This window comes from Pan paniscus, chromosome 17 (genome assembly GCF_029289425.2).
Source record: "Pan paniscus chromosome 17, NHGRI_mPanPan1-v2.0_pri, whole genome shotgun sequence".
In the NCBI taxonomy this organism is placed as follows: domain Eukaryota; kingdom Metazoa; phylum Chordata; class Mammalia; order Primates; family Hominidae; genus Pan; species Pan paniscus.
The window spans coordinates 24,276,748-24,295,358 of NC_073266.2; the positions used below are offsets into that span (position 1 = coordinate 24,276,748).

General features: G+C 40.9%; 1 protein-coding gene across 2 annotated transcripts in view; it reads right to left on the reverse strand.

Annotated features, from left to right (window-relative positions):
• Window positions 1-4,828: 4,828 nt before the first annotated feature.
• The window catches only part of RNMT (RNA guanine-7 methyltransferase), a 37,466-nt gene continuing 23,683 nt past the window's right edge, over window positions 4,829-18,611 (reverse strand). For both annotated transcript variants that reach the window (XM_003807799.5, XM_003807798.6), the window contains 3 exons: window positions 16,928-17,029; window positions 15,226-15,259; window positions 4,829-9,437 (listed from right to left, as the gene is read on the reverse strand). In XM_003807799.5, coding sequence (XP_003807847.1) covers window positions 9,400-9,437; window positions 15,226-15,259; window positions 16,928-17,029 — 174 coding nt within the window. In that variant the 3' untranslated portion in view covers window positions 4,829-9,399. The remainder of the gene's footprint in view (window positions 9,438-15,225; window positions 15,260-16,927; window positions 17,030-18,611) is intronic.

The window sequence follows — 18,611 nt, forward strand, 5'->3', positions numbered from 1 at the left end:
AGGGAGGAGTCCCTCCTCCTCAATTTTTCTTGGAATAGCTTCAGTAGTAATGGTACCAGCCCTTCTTTTTTATTTTTATTTTTTTTTTTGAGACAGAGTCTCGCTCTGTCGCCCAGGCTGGAGTGCAGTGGCGTGATCTCAGCTCACTGTAAGCTCCGCCTCCCGGGTTCACACCATTCTCCTGCCTCAGCCTTCTGAGTAGCTGGGACTACAGGCACCCGCCACCATGCTGGCTAATTTTTGGTATGCACCTGCCACAACGCCCGGCTAATTTTTTTATTTTTAGTACAGACAGGGTTTCACCGTGTTAGTCAGGATGGTCTTGATCTCCTGGCCTCGTGATCCACCCGCCTCGGCCTCCCAAAGTGCTGGATTACAGGTGTGAGCCACCGCCCGCCACTCAGCCCTTCTTTATCTGTCTGGTTGAATTCATCTATGAATCCACCTGGCCCTGGACTTTCTGGTTGGCAGCCTTTTTATTACTGATACAATTTTGTAACTTGTTATTGATCTGTTCAGGGTTTCAATTTCTTCCTGGTTCAATTTTGAAGGGTTGTGTGTTTCCAGGAATTTATCCATTTCTTGTAGGTTTTTTAGTTTTTGTACATAGAGGTGTTTGTAACAGTCTCTGAGAATTTTTTGTATTTCTGTGGGGTCAGTGGTAATGTCCTCTTTGTCATCTATGTGTTTATTTGGATCTTCTCTTTTTCTTTATTAGTCTAGCTGGCAGTCTATCAGTCTTATTTATTCTTTCAGGGAACCAACTTCTGGTTGCATTGATCTCTTGTATGGTTTTTCACATCTCAATTTCATTTGGTTCAGCTCTGACTTTGGTTATTTCTTGTCTTTTGCTAGCTTTGGGGTTGGTTTGGCCTTGTTTCTTTAGGTCCTCTAGGTATGATGTGAGGCTGTTCATTTGAGATCTTCCTAACTTTTTAATATGGGTGTTTAGCACTGTAAACTTTCCTCTTAACACTCTTTGCTGTGTCCCAGATTCTGCTACATTGTATCTTTATCATTCATTTCAAATAATTTCTTGATTTCTGCCTTAATTTCATAGTTTCCCCAAAAGTCATTCAGGAACAGGTTAATTTCCATGTAATTGTATAGTTTTGGGTGATTTTCTTAATATTGATTTCTATTTATATTGCACTGTGGCCTCAGAGTGTAATTGATATGTTTTTGCTCTCATGTTTTTTTCTGAGAATTGTTTTATGGCCAATGTATAGTCAATTTCAGAGTATGTGCCATGTTCAAATGAGAAGAATGTATATTCTGTTGTTGTGTGGAGTGTTCTGTAGTTGTCTATTAGGTCCATTTGCTCAAGTGTTGAGTTCAGGTCTTGGAATATCTTTGTTAGTTTTCAGCCTCAAAGATCTGTTTAATACTGTTAATGTGGTGTTGAAGTCTCCCACTTTTATTGTGTGGTTATCTAAGTCTCTTTGGAGGTCTCTAAGAACTTGTTTTATGAATCTGGTTGTTCCAGTGTTAGGTGCATATTTAAGATAGTTAACTTTCTTGTTGATGTGAACCCTTAATCATTGTGTAATGCCCTGGTCTCTTCATGTTTGTTGGTTTAAAGTCTGTTTTGTCTGAAATTAGAATAGCAACCCCTGTTCTTTTTTAAATTGCTTCATACATTTTCCTCCATCCCTTTACTTTGAGCCTATGGGTGTCATTTGCATATGAGGTGGATCTCTTGAAGACAGCATACAATTGGGTCTTGCTTCTTTATCCAACTTGACACTCTGCATCTTTTAAGTGGAGTGTTTAGCCCATTTATGTTCAAGGTTACTATTGATATGTGCAGATTTGATCTTGTCATCATGCTGGTAGCTGGTTGTTATGCAGACTTGTGTGGTTGCTTTATAGTGTCAATGGGCTATGTACTTCAGTGTGTTTATGTGGTGGCTGTTAACAATATTTTATTTCCATATTTAGTACTCTTTTAAGGACCTCTTGTAAGGCAGGTCTGGTGGTAATGAATTTTAACATTTGTTTGTCTGAAAATAATCTTCCTTCACTTATGAAGCTTAGTTTGGCTGGATATGAAATTCTTGGTTGGAATTTCTTGTCTTTGAGAATGCTAAATATAAGGCCCTAATCTCTTCCGACTTGTAGGGTTTCCGCTGAAAGGTCCATTGTTAGTCGGATGGAGTTTCTTTTGTAGGTGACCTGCCCCTTCTCTCTAGTTGCCTTTAATACTTTTTCATCTTGACATTGGAGAATCTGATGACTATGTGTCTTGGGGATGGTTGTCTTGTATAGTACCTTGCAGGGGTTCTCTGCATTTCCTGAATTTGAATGTTGACCTCACTACTGAGGCTGGGGAAATTTCTGTAGATGAGATCCTCAAATATGCTTTCCAAGTTACTTGCTTACTCTCTTGTCTCTTTCAGGGATGCCACTGAGCCATAGGTTTGAGTCATAGGTCTTTTAATATAATCCCATATTTCTCAGAGGTTTTGTTCATTCTTTTATATTCTTTGTTCTCTATTTTTAAGTTTCAAACAACTGGTCTTCAAGCTCTGAGATTCTTTCCTCAGTTTATCTATTCTGCTATTAATAAATCTGATCATTTTATGAAATTCTTGCAGTGAGTTTTTCAGCTCTAGCAAATCTGTTTGGTTCTTTCTTAAAATGGTTATTTTGTCTTTCAGGTCTCATATTGTTTTATTGGATTCCTTCAATTCCTTGGATTGGGTTTTGACTTTCTCTTGAATCCCAATGATTTTTGTTCCTATCTAAATTCTGAATTCTGTATCTGTCACTTCAGCCATTTGAGCCTGGTTAAGAAGCATTGCTGGGTTACTAGTGTGGTTGTTTGGAAGTAGGGAGACAATCTGGCTTTTTGAGTTGCCAGAATTCTTGTGCTGGTTCTTTCTCACCTGTGTGTGCTGATGCTCCTTTAATCTTTTGAAGTTGCTGTTTTTTTTTTTTTTTTTTTTTGATAGGGTATTTTGCTTTTATCTTTTTCTTTTTTTTTTTTTTTTGAGACGGAGTCTTGCTCTGTTGCCCAGGCTGGAGTGCAGTGGCGTGATCTCAGCTCACTGCAACCTCCACCTCCCAGGTTCAAGAGATTCTCCTGCCTCAGCCTCCTGAGTAGCTAGGATTACAGGCATGCGTCACCACGCCCAGCTAACTTTTGTGTTTTTAGTAGAGACGGGGTTTCACCATGTTGGTCAGGCTGGTCTCGAACTCCTGATCTTGTGATCCGCCCACCTTGGCCTCCCAAAGTGCTGGGATTATAGGTGTAAGCCACTGTGCCCGGCCTGCTTTTATCTTCTTTGATGCCCTTGAGGGTTTGACTGTGGTGTAACTGGCAGTGCAGTGGGGTGTGCGTGTGTCAGCAGAGGTCGGGTACTGGTGGGAGCAGGATAGTGAGACCACCCGTGGATGCCGGCAAATGGTGCAGGGAGGTTGTGGTGGGAGGAGGCTGTGGGTGTGTGGGTGCCCACCGGTAGAGGCCAGTCTGCTGGAGCTCTCTAGCAGTTAGATATGGTCGGCCTGTAAAGGAGCTTTGTTGGCCGCCACTGGGGAGCACCCTGGTTGGGCATCTGTGGCTGCACTGCAAATGGGCATGGCCAGGAAGGGACCCCCAGAGAGGTCAGCAGATTAGAGGAGCAGGGGCACTCAGGTAGACTGGCCTTGTCCCAAGGGCAAGACCACCCTGCTCTGTCCAGGTCTGACAGTTGACAAAGCCAGTCACCCAGAGGAGTGTGGTGAGCCCTAAGGGATGGGTGTCCTTGGTTGCACTCTGCTGTAGCCATTCCCGTGCCAAACCCTCTGGGTTCTGCAAAGGCTGGAGTCCTTTCCCTGCCACTGCTCCAAACAACTCTCCGTCAGCTTAAATGTCCGTAGGGGTTGTGGGGTTTCCTGCAGTTAGGATTCTGGAGGTCCATGGTGAGAGTGTGTCACTCGCCTATTTAACCCACCCCTTACCCAGGAGCCACTGGGGACCAGGAACAAATCCTAGTGCTCACCTGCCCTGGGCAGGGTTCCCAGCTTCCTTCCCCTTGAGCCCAGTGTCTGTATTTTCCCTCTGTCCACTCTCAACACCTTCCTTCCAAAGATCTGCTCAGAGTGTGCCAGTTTTTTTGATGGTCTGGTCTCTTGGTGAGAGATGCTCTTCCTGGCCCCATCTAGTCAGCCATCTTAGCTCCCTCCCCAACTCTCTTAGATTTCTCCAAGCATTATTGTACTGATCTTCAATGTTCTGGTATTCCTCTGTTTCCACTTCCTGGTTCTGGAGTGTACTGGTATCTTCCCTACATATCTCCCAACACTTGCAGGTAACAGGGTGACAGAGCAAAGGCAAAGGAGCAGTAGAGAGTAACCGAGCAGTGGACATGTAGGCATAGAAGACAAAGGCCCAGTGAGATCCTGCAACATTTGCTTCTGATGAGGGCCTCAGGCTGCCTCCACTCATGGTGGAAGGCAAAGGAGAGCTGGTTGTAGAGATCACATGGCGAGAGAAAGCAAAAAATGGGGGAGGTGCCAGGCTCTTTTAAACAACCAGGTGTCATTGTTGTTAATCGGCAACAACAATTAACTTGTCCTTGGGAACTAACTGAGCGAGAACTCACACTCCCACCACCGCAAGGCATTAATCTATCCATCAGGGACCCGCCCCCCCTGACCCAAACACCTGCCATTAGGCCCTACCTCCAACACTGGGGATCAAATTTCAACATAAGATCTAGAAGGACAAACATTCAAATTGTAGCACATTCCTAAGCAGAAGTATGTACCTATGTGCACCAAAATTCATGTACTAGAATATCTGGATCAGTACTAGTTTCCAAATGGTAAATGAACCAAACAGCTGTCAGATAAATAGTATGTGGTTTATTCACACAATGGAATATTATACAACCATGAGAATGAAAATCCATGTACAAATACATGCAACAAAAATCTCACAAACATAATATTGGTGAAAAGAAACCAGATACGAAGAATGCATAATTCCATTTATATATCTCCCCAAACCAGACAGAACTAATCTATGCGCTTAGAACTCAGGATAGTGGTTTCCCTTGGAGAGGTAGTTAACTGGAAGGGAATCTGACGGGGGGCTTCTGGGGTGCCGATTGTACGCACGTGCTCCACTTGTGAAAAATCATTGATGTGTTTCTACAGTTACACTTTAATAAAAAGTTAAAATGATTTGCCTCTGTCTGGATACTCGACTCAAAACTGAAAAAAATGTCTCCTTTGCTCTCAGCCTCTCACTTTGGCTACACTCTCATACTGGCATTCTCAGCTCCTGCCACTTGCAAATGGTGAGGGTGGGAAGAGAATCCCTCTCCCTGCCATGCAGGCTAAACTAGATTTGCTACAGGTTGGGCTGCTAAAGAAGGAGGTCTACCAAACTGAAATTCAAGTCTTATCTCTGCTTCCTGCCAGTGCACTCAAGTGCTGTCTTGCTCTCTCTAACCCCCTCTTTCAACAAAGCCCCTTACTCAGAAATAAACACTCCTCTCAGGGAACATCTAAGTAAGTATCAACGTTTTGAACCAAAAGAATGGAGCTCTAATAGTTAACATCTCAAGCTGCAGGTGGTGGATGGGTGAGGAGTCATCTGGGCTGACACCCGTGGAGGTATATAACAAGCACTTGGAGGGCAGGCCCAGCTTGAGGAGGGGGTGTGAAAATCCTGGCTCTCCTTTGGGCAAGTCTGTATCCTCTATGACTCAGTTTCCTCATCATTAAAATGGGAATAATGGTGCTGAGATGTTATAACAATCAAAATGAGTTACCACAGGTGAAGAATTTAGCAAAGTGACTGACTTAGGTAGGAGGCTAATAAACATTAGCTGTCAGCTCAGCTTTGTCCAAGGTATGTTGCCCCCAAAAAAGCACAACCCAGGAGAAGTCCAGGGAGCAGGGGACTTTAGGGCTTGCTCAAGTCTCCACAGCCAAACTGGAGAGTACCCTTGGATGTCCTGTGCTTCCTCAATATCGTGGTGAGGCGCAGGCACTAAGGAGTGGGGTGACTTTAGGCCTACATGGGAGCAGAGGACAAACTGAGCAGCACAAGAGGGAGGGAAGAACTGACAGTGCCCTGGGATCCAGTCCTGTATGCATCTGCTAAATATCATTACACAAGTATAGTAGCCTTTGCACTGGTTGCCTTCAAAGAATTAGGAATGTCGTTCTGTCAGAGGGCGGGGAATGAAAACACTTGTCAAGTGTGCAGTGTTTGATATAGCAGCAACTAGGGAGGTTCTAACATCACACACTTGTACTTCCTATTTGACCAACAGGCCATCAAGTACCACAGGCATTTTGGTACAACTTCTATTATTGGGGCCTGGTCCCTGGATTTGGCCTCTATTCTGCAGACCCTAGAGACCCTCTGTGGTGACTGGCTCGAGATAACCCAAATGCACAAGGCCTGAGGTAGACAACAGAAAGTCAGTTTTTCAACAAAAAATAATGTTTGGTAGCGAGAATATTCACACTGGCATTTTCACCCTGCAGGCAGACCTATACAAGTAGCCAAACCTTCATTACAAAGATACTTGAAGAGTACTTGAATACAAATCAAAATGACATAATGGCACTAAGCTAAAAAACAGGCTGAAAAAGAAATTCCCAAATAGAGTTAACAAAACTGGATACCTGGCCATCTCATGGCTGAGCAAGCTTTGTCTTCTTTTCTATGATGCTGACCAATATACTCCCAACTCTGCTCTGATCCTCTATTAACATGTGAAGGCAGAGAGCGGTCATGCTCCCTCAATTTCCAAGTGTGGATGGGGGAGCAGGCTGGGAAACTCACTGTGCTGGCAATCTACCTTTCAGTCATTTCAAGATTGCATTAACATAAGTGAGAGTCTCCACCCAATGTTTTCTCCAGCTGAAGGCCAATTTCTTTGGAGAGTCACCCTGGACCCAGAGAACCTGGCTGGGTACTGAAGGCACAGCAGGGCCAAGCCTGATGGTGCAGTGACTCTGCAGAGTCACTCTCACAGAATTGCAATACTTTCCGCAGGTTAGAACACGGCTCCCACAGAAGTGGTTAAAAACTGCCAGCTCCTCTCCCTGAACACAAGCCACTAGTGCTTTCTCAAGTATATTCTAGGCCCAAAGAATTCAACATCAGCATTCTTGGTTAAATCACAATCCAGCCATGTTCCTAGATCAATCATCACAATCCCCAGTTCCATCATTCCCACCAATAGCTGGTTAGGTCTTCATTTCTAATTCCATTCTCAGAGGATAAACTGCATGGCAGGTCTGGGAGTGCCCCACTTCACTGAGCTTGCAGCAACAGGTGCTCTTCCTGGCCCGACAGTGGAAAGCCATGCCCCCCTCATAATAGTTACTGTAAGTCCTGAATAGAATACCGAACATTTAGACTGCAAGGTGTGTCAAGGAAGAGTCCTACTAGCTCCCTTCCACCTTGGTGATAGGAGAGGATAGGCAGGGGAAGCCTTTTCTAGTCCTCTTCCTAACAGTTCTTAAGTCAATATCCAGAAACTTAATTGTAACAAGGAGACACAGGGGCTTGGGGCCGGGGAGAGGGGGGTGTAGGGTGGTGGAGGAAGAACTGATAAGGCAAGAGACAGGCAAAGCTCAAGGAGGAAGGTGGTGCCTGAACACAGCGCCTGCAGGTGTGGCTCCAGTAAGCCTCCCTGACACCAACAACAGTGGGCTCAGTCCCCAGAGCATCTTCTCAGATCTAATCCTGCTCTCTGCTCCTTTCTGTTCACTGAAGGCCTTAGTAACTCTACCTTTCTGTTCTCCCTGCTTTGTATTACCACTGGCTACTCCATCGTTTGGAGGATTCTTCTCTCCCCCAAGTTACCCATGGCATGGAAGAGGTTTCAGGCTAAAAGTACATGTATTATTATTACCTGTTAATTAAGACCAGTAAATGTGAACAGAGGAAATAATGATGATGTTTTTCCTGTACCTACAAAGCTATCAATATACTTCCTGGCACTGCCCTAGAATGAAAACGAACCTGCATATGTGACAGGAAGACTTCCTTTCCCCACCTCACTGACACCATTTACAAACCTTTCCTAGCTAATACAGCCACCAGAGTCAGATGCAGTATTACTTATTTCCAAAATGACTTAAGGCAAAAAGACTTATTTTTGTAAACTGGTAACACTTTGTGGAGATTCACAGGCTGCAGAAGGAACTGAAATGAGGAAATCCATATTTTCTTGCTAAAAAGTTTGCAACTCTAACACCATGAACAGTTAATAGATGTACACTAATGAAGACACTGTTTTTAAAACAAGTATTGTGAATTACAGAAAGTAATGTTTTTGTAAATCATGGCTTAATAATTTAAAAAAGAATACTCAATTGCTCTGCTTCATTCTTGAAGTTTTTCACTACATCTACATCTAAAAACTGGCAAGTTTTCCAAATGGTGGTGTAAAGCAAGGACAACAGTTCACATAAGTACCAGTTTTGGAAAAGCAGTCAGTTACACAAGTGACAACTTTAACAATGGCTCCTACGGTGCAAAGTGCTGAGGTTGTAACAGAGGAACAAGTATTGCTTATTTCTGAAGTGGGTACATGGCATCAGATGGTGAAAATATTCCTACTGCAGTTCCATGTATAAATTTGGAAAAAATGTGCAACATGTCTACATGGGAGGGATTTTCACTAAATTTTGAGAAAAATAACTATGGCACCATTTGTTCAATGAAGAAAGGTAAATGTGTCTAATCACAATCTTGATAACTGGAAACATTAATTACTATGGTAGCAATTTCTCAAAAGAAAGCCCCAAAATTCCAAAATTCTATGCTGCCACTTAAAATGTTCTAACCAGCTCCTGAAATGCAGCATGTTAATGATTATTTCAAAATGCAATAAATTGCTAAAATTTTAGCTAAGTAACTTTTATGAGCATCTGAAATTGAGTTTTAAACTTATAACTTCAGCAATACATATTGAACACTTACATTCAACTGTACAGACCATTAAATGTTGAAAAATGCTATATAACAAAACCATAGAAATGAGCACACTATGAAAATGCTCTCTGACCAATTCTATAACTGCAATAAATTGAATACTGTAAACACACACAGGACAAATCTGAACACTGTGGAAAGAGTTTAGTTGCTTTATCAAGTCATATTATATTTTTATGAGCTAAGATCATAGAGGCAAATGGAATTCTTAGAACATTACCTAAAAATAGATTTTTAAAGACAGAGGTCCCAACTCATTCTTATATACACATGCAAAAGTTCATCTGTCACAGACAGCAAATGTTGAATTTCTACATTGGAGTTTCTGGCAGCATCCTGCACATTTAGAATTAAAATCAACAGACAGAGAAATATCAAATATATCGAGATGAGTTGTTCAAATTTGTGCAGGACAGAACACGGCCCCTCTGGGACTACTGCCTATGTGCTCACTGCTGTTTCTCAAAGGCAAACACCAAGTAAATACCTAAAGAAGAAATAAATAAGAGTTCAGTTTCTCATATGATTACAATAAATAAAACAATCTGTCTTGTTCATAATTTGGTGAAAATTCTTAGGCTCTCAAGCAGCTTCTGAAGAGGAAAATCCCCGTTAATTCTAAGAGTTCCTCTATTATTTGAATCATTTTTAGGCAGACATGGGATGGTATTTGTTTACTTTAAAACAATTATCTACTTACTATAATACTCAGTGATATTGCAGCCCATGGGAAAACCAGTTCAACAGCTCTAAAAATCAGTTTAAGGTAAGAAAAATAAAAGTATAACTAAATTAAAAGTATAACAAATTAAAATTATAATAAAATTAAATTTTAAATAAGTATAACAAAGAAAACTAGAATTAAAAATATTAAAGATATTTTAGAAAACTAGAATTAAAGGAACATACATAACATGACATGTTAACAATTCACCCAATTATCCAATTATTGTGTTGTAGGGCCTTGTGAAGAAAGTAAGCCAAAAGCTCTATGACAATTAATACTTCAGAGATATTATTTCTATTTCTACATGTATCAGCCCCAAGAGCTCTCTCCCTGAAATAAGGTTTCCTGCTTTGACTCAAAGACAGCTAAATGAATTTAGGATTCCTTGTTCTGAATCAAGTTGAAACCTATTAAAGGCATACCTAGCTTTATTTAGCTTTACAAATTGGTATTTTTTACAAATTGTAGGTATGTGGCAATACCATATCAAGCAAGTCTACTGGCACCATTTTTCCAACAGCACATGCTCGCTTCGGGTTTTTATGTCATATTACAGTAATTCTTGCATTATTTCAAACTTTTCCATTATTATTTGTCATGATGATCTGTAATCAGTGATCTTTGCTATTACTGTAATTGTTTTGGGGTGCCACAAACTTTATCGAGGTGCCTTTATAAGATGGAGAACTCATAAATGTCATGTGTGCTCTGACTGCTCCACTAATCAGCTGTTCCCTCATCTCTCTCCCTCCCTCTCCTTGTCCTCTCTGTTCCTGGAGATACAACAATATTGAAATAAGGCCAGTTAATAATCCTACAATGGTCTCCACATGTTCAAGTGAAAGGAAGACTTGCACATCTCTCACTTTAAATCAGAAGCTAGAAATGATTAAGCTTAGTGAAGAAGGCATGTAAAAAGCTAAAATAGGCAAAAAGCTAGGCTTGAAATCAGCCGTTATGAATGCAAAGGAAAAGTTCTTAAAATAAAAGTCTACTCCAATGAACACACTGGAATAAGAAAGCAAACAGCCTTACTGCTGATTTTCAGAAAAAATCTGAGTGGTCTGCAAAGATCAACCAGCCACAACATTCCCTTTATCCAAAGCCTAATTCAGAGGCCCTGACTCTCTTCAATTCTATGAAGGATGAGAGAGGTGAGGAAACTGCACAAGAAAAGTCTGAAACTAGAAGTTGGTTCAGGACGTTTAAGGAAAGCAGCCACCTTCATAATGTAACAGTGCAAGATGATGCAGCAAGTGCTGATGTAGAAGCTGCATCAAGTTATGCAGAAGATCTAGCTAAGATCATTGATGAAGGTGGCTACACTAAATAAGATCTTCAATGAAGACGAGACAGTCTTCTATTAGAAGATGTCATCTAGGACTTTCATAGCTAGAGAGAAGTCAATACCTGGTTTCAAAGCTTCAAAAGACAGGGCGACTCTCCTGTTAGGGACTAATGCTGCTAGTGACTTTAAGGTGAAGCCAATGCTCATTTATCATTCCAAAAATCCCGAGGCCCTTAAGAATTATGTAAAATCTGCTCTGCTCATGCTCTATAAATGGAACAAAGCCTGGATGACAGCATATCTGTTCACATCACGGTTTACTGAGTATTTTAGGCCCATTGTTGAGACCTACTGCTCAGAAAAATAAAATTCTTTTCAAAATATTACCGCTCATTGGCAATATACCTGGTCACCCAGGAGGTCTGATGAAGATGTACAAGGAGATTAATGTTATTTTCATGGCTGCTGATACAACATCCATTCTGCAGCCCATTGATAAAGGGGTACTTTTCATTTTTAAGTCTTATTATTTAAGAAATACACTTTGTAAGGCTATAGCTGCCATAGATAATGATTCCTCTGATGGATCTGGATGAAGTAAATTAAAAACCTGATGGAAATGATTCCCCATTCTAGATATCATTAAGAATGTTCATGCTTCATGGGATGAGGTCAAAATATCAACATGAACGCAAGTTTAGAAGAACTGGATTCCAACCCTTATGCATGACTTCAAGGGGTTCAACACATCAGTGGAGGAAGTAGCTGCAGACGGGATGGCAACAACAAGAGAACCAGAATTAGATGTGGAGCCTGCAGATGTGACTGAATTGCTGCAATCTCATGATCAAACTTGAATAAATGAAGAGCTGCTTCTTATGGATGAGCTTGAGATAGAATCTACTTCTGGTAAACACATTGGGAACATTGTTGAAATGACAAGGATTTCGAATATTAATATTACAAAAACTTAGTTGATAAAGACCAGTAGGGTTTCAGAGGAGTGACTCCAATTTAGAAATAAGTTCTACAGTGGGTAAAACGCTATCAAACAGCACTGCATGCTACAGAGAAATCTTCTGTGAAAGAATGGTCAATCAATGAGGCAAACTTCATTGTCTTAACTGCCACAGCCACACCAATCTTCGGCAACCACCATCCATCAAGAGTATTTCCGCCATGGAGGAAAGACCCTTCACCAGCAGAAAAGATTCAGATTCACTGAAGGTTCAGATGATCATCAGCATTTTTTTACCAATGAAGTATTTTTAAATTAAGGTATGTACATTGTTTTCAGACACAACACTACTGCACACTTAACAGACTACAGTAAACATAACTTTTATATGCACTGGGAAACCAAAAAATCTGAGTGACTTGCTTTATTGTGGTGGTCTAGAACTGAACTTGCAGTATCTCCAAGGTATGCCTGTATATCTTCTAATAAAATACCAATAGATTTTAGGGCAAGAAAATACCTGCAAAGGTGACAAATCCTGCAAACATCACAAGGATGTTTGGGGCATGTGCTAGGATACTCAACAGTGAGTCAAGATCAAGTCCATCTAAGCTGGAGGCCTCACTCCTTGAGATGACTTCTTCTGAAGGGAGGGTAGATGAACACAGCTAACTGCCTGATGGCCTCCCAAGACTCCAGCTTCTTGCTCTTCCAACCCAACTTGTACAGGAATACCATAGCAGTTTTTCCAAAATACTACTTTGGTCACCTTATTTACCGGTTTCCAATTTCTTTTAGTTGAAATGAAATGTGGCTAGTAGCACAGTGATAGGACAGAAAACAGGCAGGGTGTTCATCAATTCTGTGGTTCTTGCCAGAAGGTAAGGAGACAAAGCAGTCCCCAGCACTTGCAACACATCAGCGTGCACAGCATGTCAGCACTCACAGCTGGCCAGTATCACTCATGCTGTCCCCCACTCTGTGTGACCTTTCTGCAGCCCAGCTCTGCCAAATCCCACCCCCCACACACCCATACCAATTGCAAACAACCCCTCAGTCCTGTCCTGTCCTCATTTAGGGTCATTTGAAACCACTAACATGCTAGAGTCTGATTTTCAATACATAATAGCAACTTTCTTTCTAACTTGAAACTCCTAAAAAGTCCCACTTATTGTATAAAATGCCTTCTATGCAGGCATTTCAATTGGGATTTTAAAAAATCAAATCGTGAACCACTTCCACTTCCAGAAATAAATCAATAGCAATTCTCTCCTTTCTCATTTAAAGCCATCTTCTAGAGGAGCAGCGGCTCTGGTGATAGCTTAATGATCAGACCAGTAGAAGTCTAAAATGTAGCCTGGGCCTTTTAGACTCGTGATGGCATGCAAAATACGCTCAACCCATGAAGCCCTCTAGCTTAGAACAGAGCAATTCATCAAACAGCCAAACAATCCTGGGGTGCTACACCCGAGGTGCAATTTGGCCACTGCTCTCTTCGCATGTCCAGCCCATCTCTTCCAATTGTCTGGGGCCATCTAATTTTTCATTTGTACATGATGACTAAAGTCCACACTTAATAATATAAAAATACAGTTCTAAGCCACAGCCAGTACCGCCATCATGATGACTCGTGATCAAAATTTACACTCTACTTTGGGACCAGCAGGATGTCTAAGACAGGCAACCAGTCTCCACTGCAGGGAAAAAGTAATAAAATCCATAGTTTATGCACATGCTCACCAGTGTGTCAAGCATGATCGTATGTGTATAACATCCTCCAGTCCGATTTCTAGTAATAGTACCAATGTTCAAAGACAAATAGCCTCAAAATACTGGTCTTGCTTGACTCCTTTCCTCTTCTTCTCTATCCAACTCAGGAAGTCTTACTAGATTTTCCTTTTGCCAGGCTTCCATGAAACCATAGTGAAAATGACAGATCACTTAGGTAAGCTAACCACAGGTTAGCTCGGTGATCTTAGCTAAGTTGTTAGTCTTCTCATCTGTGAAAGGAGATATAATACTCTACTCATAAAGTCATTGTGAGGATTAAATGAGTTACAACATGTGAGTTATTACAAGGATTAAAAACATTACACGCACCTGCACGTGTTCAACACTCAGTAATATCAATATTATTACTACATCCCAGATGTCATTAGCTTAGTTTTCATTAAGCTCTCTTTCACCTTTGTGCCCCACTACAGTATCATTAGCACTTAAAACTTTGCCTAGCAGTGTTTATTTGTGCCTGTTCCTTCCATTACAGTGTAGACTTCTAGAAGGTAGAGATTTAACATCTTTATTTTACTTTACCTTTCACAGAACTTCACGTAAATCAATAATGTTTATCAAATGGATTGTCCTTAATGACCACTTGTGCCTCAACATCACCAACAACCATGTAAGGGGATTCCTACAGTAACAATGAGGCTCTGCAACCTGACTTCCTCAACACCCACTGCTGAAGAACCACAGGCCTTCACAGATTTGCTGTGCTTCTGGCTTCTCTTCTGAACACAGGAACTTCACTTCAGAATATCTTTGCACCACATTTGTCCCCTATCATGCACACCTCTAACACATCCTGCTCATGGATGTTTCATTGAATGTTCTAGTATTATTATGCCTTCACTGTCACATCAGAGTGGCCAAATAAAAAAAAGACATGCAAGTATTCTATAAGCCAAAAATTCCACTAGAAATCTGAGGTAAACACTTCAAATGGAGATGGCTACTTAGTAACAAATAGGCAATGAGAATGTTTACACATGCTCACTGAAGTTTATGCTGAGGAAGACCCTGTGTACAGTGTATCTTCTCTTGGCACTACACAGCTGTGCAAGAAAGGAGGATTAGACATATGTAGAGACATACGTATTTGTGTGTGTGTGTAAACACAAACACAACCTAAAATGTCAGAAAAACTCCAAGTTTTCAGATTTTTTTTGAGAGTCTCGCTGTGTTGCCCAGACTGGAGTGCAGTGATGTAATCACAGCTCACTGCAGCCTTGACTTCTCAGGCTCAAGGAATCCTCCCACCTCAGCCTCCTGAGTAGCTGGACTACAGGCACATGCCACCATGACTAGCTAATTTTTTTGTATTTTTGGTAGAGACAAGCATTTGCCATGTTGCCCAGACCGGTCTCAACTCCTGGGCTCGAGGAATCTGTCTGTCTCGGCATCCCAAAATACTGAGATTACTAGTGTGAGCCACAGTGCCCAGGCTTTTTTCAGGTTTTAATGATCACTTTGAAACAGGACCTTTGAAATTATCAGTTAATCTATGCTGATGATATACTCACTTGTAGCTTCCCATTCTGATTTACTTAAGGTTCCCTAAAATTACAAAAGAGAAAAAGAAAATTTTAGATTCAATATGGAAGTAAACATATGCTTATTTCTAAATAATGGGCAGAGATGGCCAAAAGACCCTAACTTCACTGTAAATACACATTCGATTCACTGTTAATCATATTGTGACCTGAGCATATAAAAGAAATCGGTGAGATTCACTTTGAAAGTCATCTTCTCACACTTTTATCCTCCTGCCAAATTCTCAAATTCTCATCCAAAGGGTGAATGTGTGTGAAGAGGGCATAGTGTGTGTGTGTGTGTGTGTGTAACTGGAAAATGCATCTATCTTGTATTTTTTTTTTCTTTTCTTTGAGACAGAGCCTTGCTCTGTCGCCCAGACTGGAGGGCAGTGGCGTGATCTTGGCTCACTGCAAGCTCTGCCTCCTGGGTTCATGCCATTCTCCTGCCTCAGCCTGCCGAGTAGCTGGGACTACAGGCACCCGCCACCACGCGTGGCTAATTTTTTGCATTTTTAGTAAAGACGAGGTTTCACCGTGTCAGCCAGGATGGTCTCAATCTCCTGACCTTGTGATCCGCCCGCCTCAGCCTCCCAAAGTGCTGGGATTACAGGCATTGAGCCATCGCGCCCGGCCTATCTTGTATTCTTTCTTTTGAGACAGAGTCTAGCTCTGTCGCCCAGGCTGGAGTGCAGTGGTGCGATCTCGGCTCACTGCAAGCTCCGCCTCCCGGGTTCACCCCATTCTCCTGTCTCAGCCTCACAAGTAGCTGGGACTATAGGGGCCCGTCACCACGTCCGGCTAATTTTCGTATTTTTAGTAGAGGCAGGGTTTCACTGTTAGCCAGTATGGTCTCGATTTCCTGACCTCATGATCCACCTGCCTCGGCCTTCCAAAGTGCTGGGATTACAGGCGTGAGCCACTGTACCCGGCCCTATCTTGTATTCTTAATTTGGAAAATGAAAAAATAAAAAAGGCCTATCTTGAAATATCAAACAGCACTGGTGGAAAAAATACAATTTTTGTGTTTTTTCAAAGGAATAACAAAATAAAGTACATACTACACAAAGGAAATAAATTATATTTATGTAGCTATCAAAATATTAAAGATATGTGTTGCTTTGCACACACCATTAACTATAATAACAAGATCTAGTGGCAGTTCTAGTGATGTCATTTTTCCAGATGTGATAAATGAAAACAATATTCTAAGATATTAGCAAAAATGTGCTATGAAAATATCTGTAACTTCTACTGATGACAAAGTCACAGCAGCAGCTAATACCACTGTGGTACTATTGTAGTAATCATTTTTAAAATGTAAACTTTTACACAGAAATTAGTATAGGTGAAGATGTAATTTTTTCCCATTTAAATTCCTGGACTGCTGCATTCTATGTATGAAATGCTGTGATTCATTGGTGCCTACATTAGCAGGGAACTTGCACACCAACCCTGTAATTTTTTCACTGTCCTCACTGCCTTAGATATAGCACTCCATTCTCAGTCCACTGAAATAAATTTTATTCCATATTCTGTGGTTATAACAAGTCAACATCACTTAGTGGAAAAAACTGATTTGTAAGTCAGTGAGCCTAAGTATTGTAAACAAGTGAAATAATTTCCTATGTCTCCATATAAGCATGTTCTTTTTTTCATTCTCTATGAAATACTTTCATAAATTAAAACTTACCAAAGGTAACCTTACTTGACTGTTCTTCATGTACTTTGCTGCATGTTCATAGTCATCCACCTTCTCAGAGACAAGTTTAGAACTCTCATTTGCAGGATATGGCTGGGGAAAGAAATGAAAGTCCTAGTTACAATAACTAAAATTTACAATTCAGAATTAAACATGCTAAATCACTGAAATAACATAATTAGGAGAATAATCTGTAAGTACTACTTCAGGAATACAAACTATACATACTTTTGAAATACAGAAAAAAATAAAAAAAAAGGAAGAATCCTCTCTTAAACCAATTTTTTTTAAATATTATACTAGGGTATATTATTCCAGGGTACATGTGCAAAACGTTCAGGTTTATTACATAGGTATACATGTGCCATGTTGGTTTGCTGCACCCATCAACTCATCATTTACATTAGGTATTTCTCCTAATGCTATACCTCCCCCAGACCCCCACCCCATGACAGGCCCCCCTGTGTGTCATGTTCCCCTTCCTGTGTCCATGTGTTCTCATTGCTCAACTCCCACCTATGAGTGAGAACATGTGGTGGTTGGTTTTCTGTCCTTGTGTTAGTTTGCTTAGAATGATGGTTTTCAGCTTCATCCACGTCCCTACAAAGGACATGAACTCATCCTTTTATATGGCTGCATAGTATTCCATGGTGTATATGTGCCACATTTTCTTAATCTAGTCTATCATTGATGGACATCTGGGTTGGTTTCATGTCTCTGCTACTGTGAATCAGTGCTGCAATAAACATACGTGTGCATGTGTCTTTATAGCAGCATGATTTATATTCCTTTGGGTATACACCCAGTAATGGGATTGCTGGGTCAAATGGTATTTCTAGTTCTAGATCCTTGAGGAATCGCCACATTGTCTTCCACAATGGTTGAACTAGTTTACAGTCTCACCAACAGTGTAAAAGCATTCCTATTTCTCCACATCCTCTCCAGCATCTGTTGTTCCCTGAATTTTTAATGATCGCCATTCTAACTGGCGTGAGATGGTATCTCATTGTGGTTTTGATTTGCATTTCTCTGATGACCAGTGATGATGAGCATTTCCTCTGTGTCTGTTGGCTGCATAAATGTCGTGTTTTGAGAAGTGTCTGTTCATATCCTTTGCCCACTTTTTGATGGGGTTGTTTTTTTCTTGTAAACTTGTTTAAGTTCTTTGTAGATTATGGATATTAGCCCTTTATCAGATGGGTAGACTGCAAAAATTTTCTCCCATTCTGTAGGTTGCCTGTTCACTCTGATGATAGTTTCTTTTGCTGTGCATAAGTACATCTAATTTAGTTTAATTAGATCCCATTTGTCTATTTTGGCTTTTGTTGCCATTGCTTTTGGTGTTTTAGTCATGAAGTCTTTGCCCATGCCTATGTCCTGAATGGTATTGCCTAGGTTTTCTTCTAGGGTTTTTATGGTTTTATGTCTTACATTTAAGTCTTTAATCCATCTTGAGTTAATTTTTATATAAAGTGTAAGGAAGGGATCCAGTTTCAGCTTTCTACATATGGCTAGCCAGTTTTCCCAGCACCATTTCTTAAATAGGGAATCCTTTCTCCATTGCTTGTTTTTGTCAGGTTTGTCAAAGATCAGATGTAAACTAGCATCTTTTTTTTTTGAGACAGAGTCTTGCTCTGTCTCCCAGGCTGTATTGCAGTGGCAGGATCTCCATTCA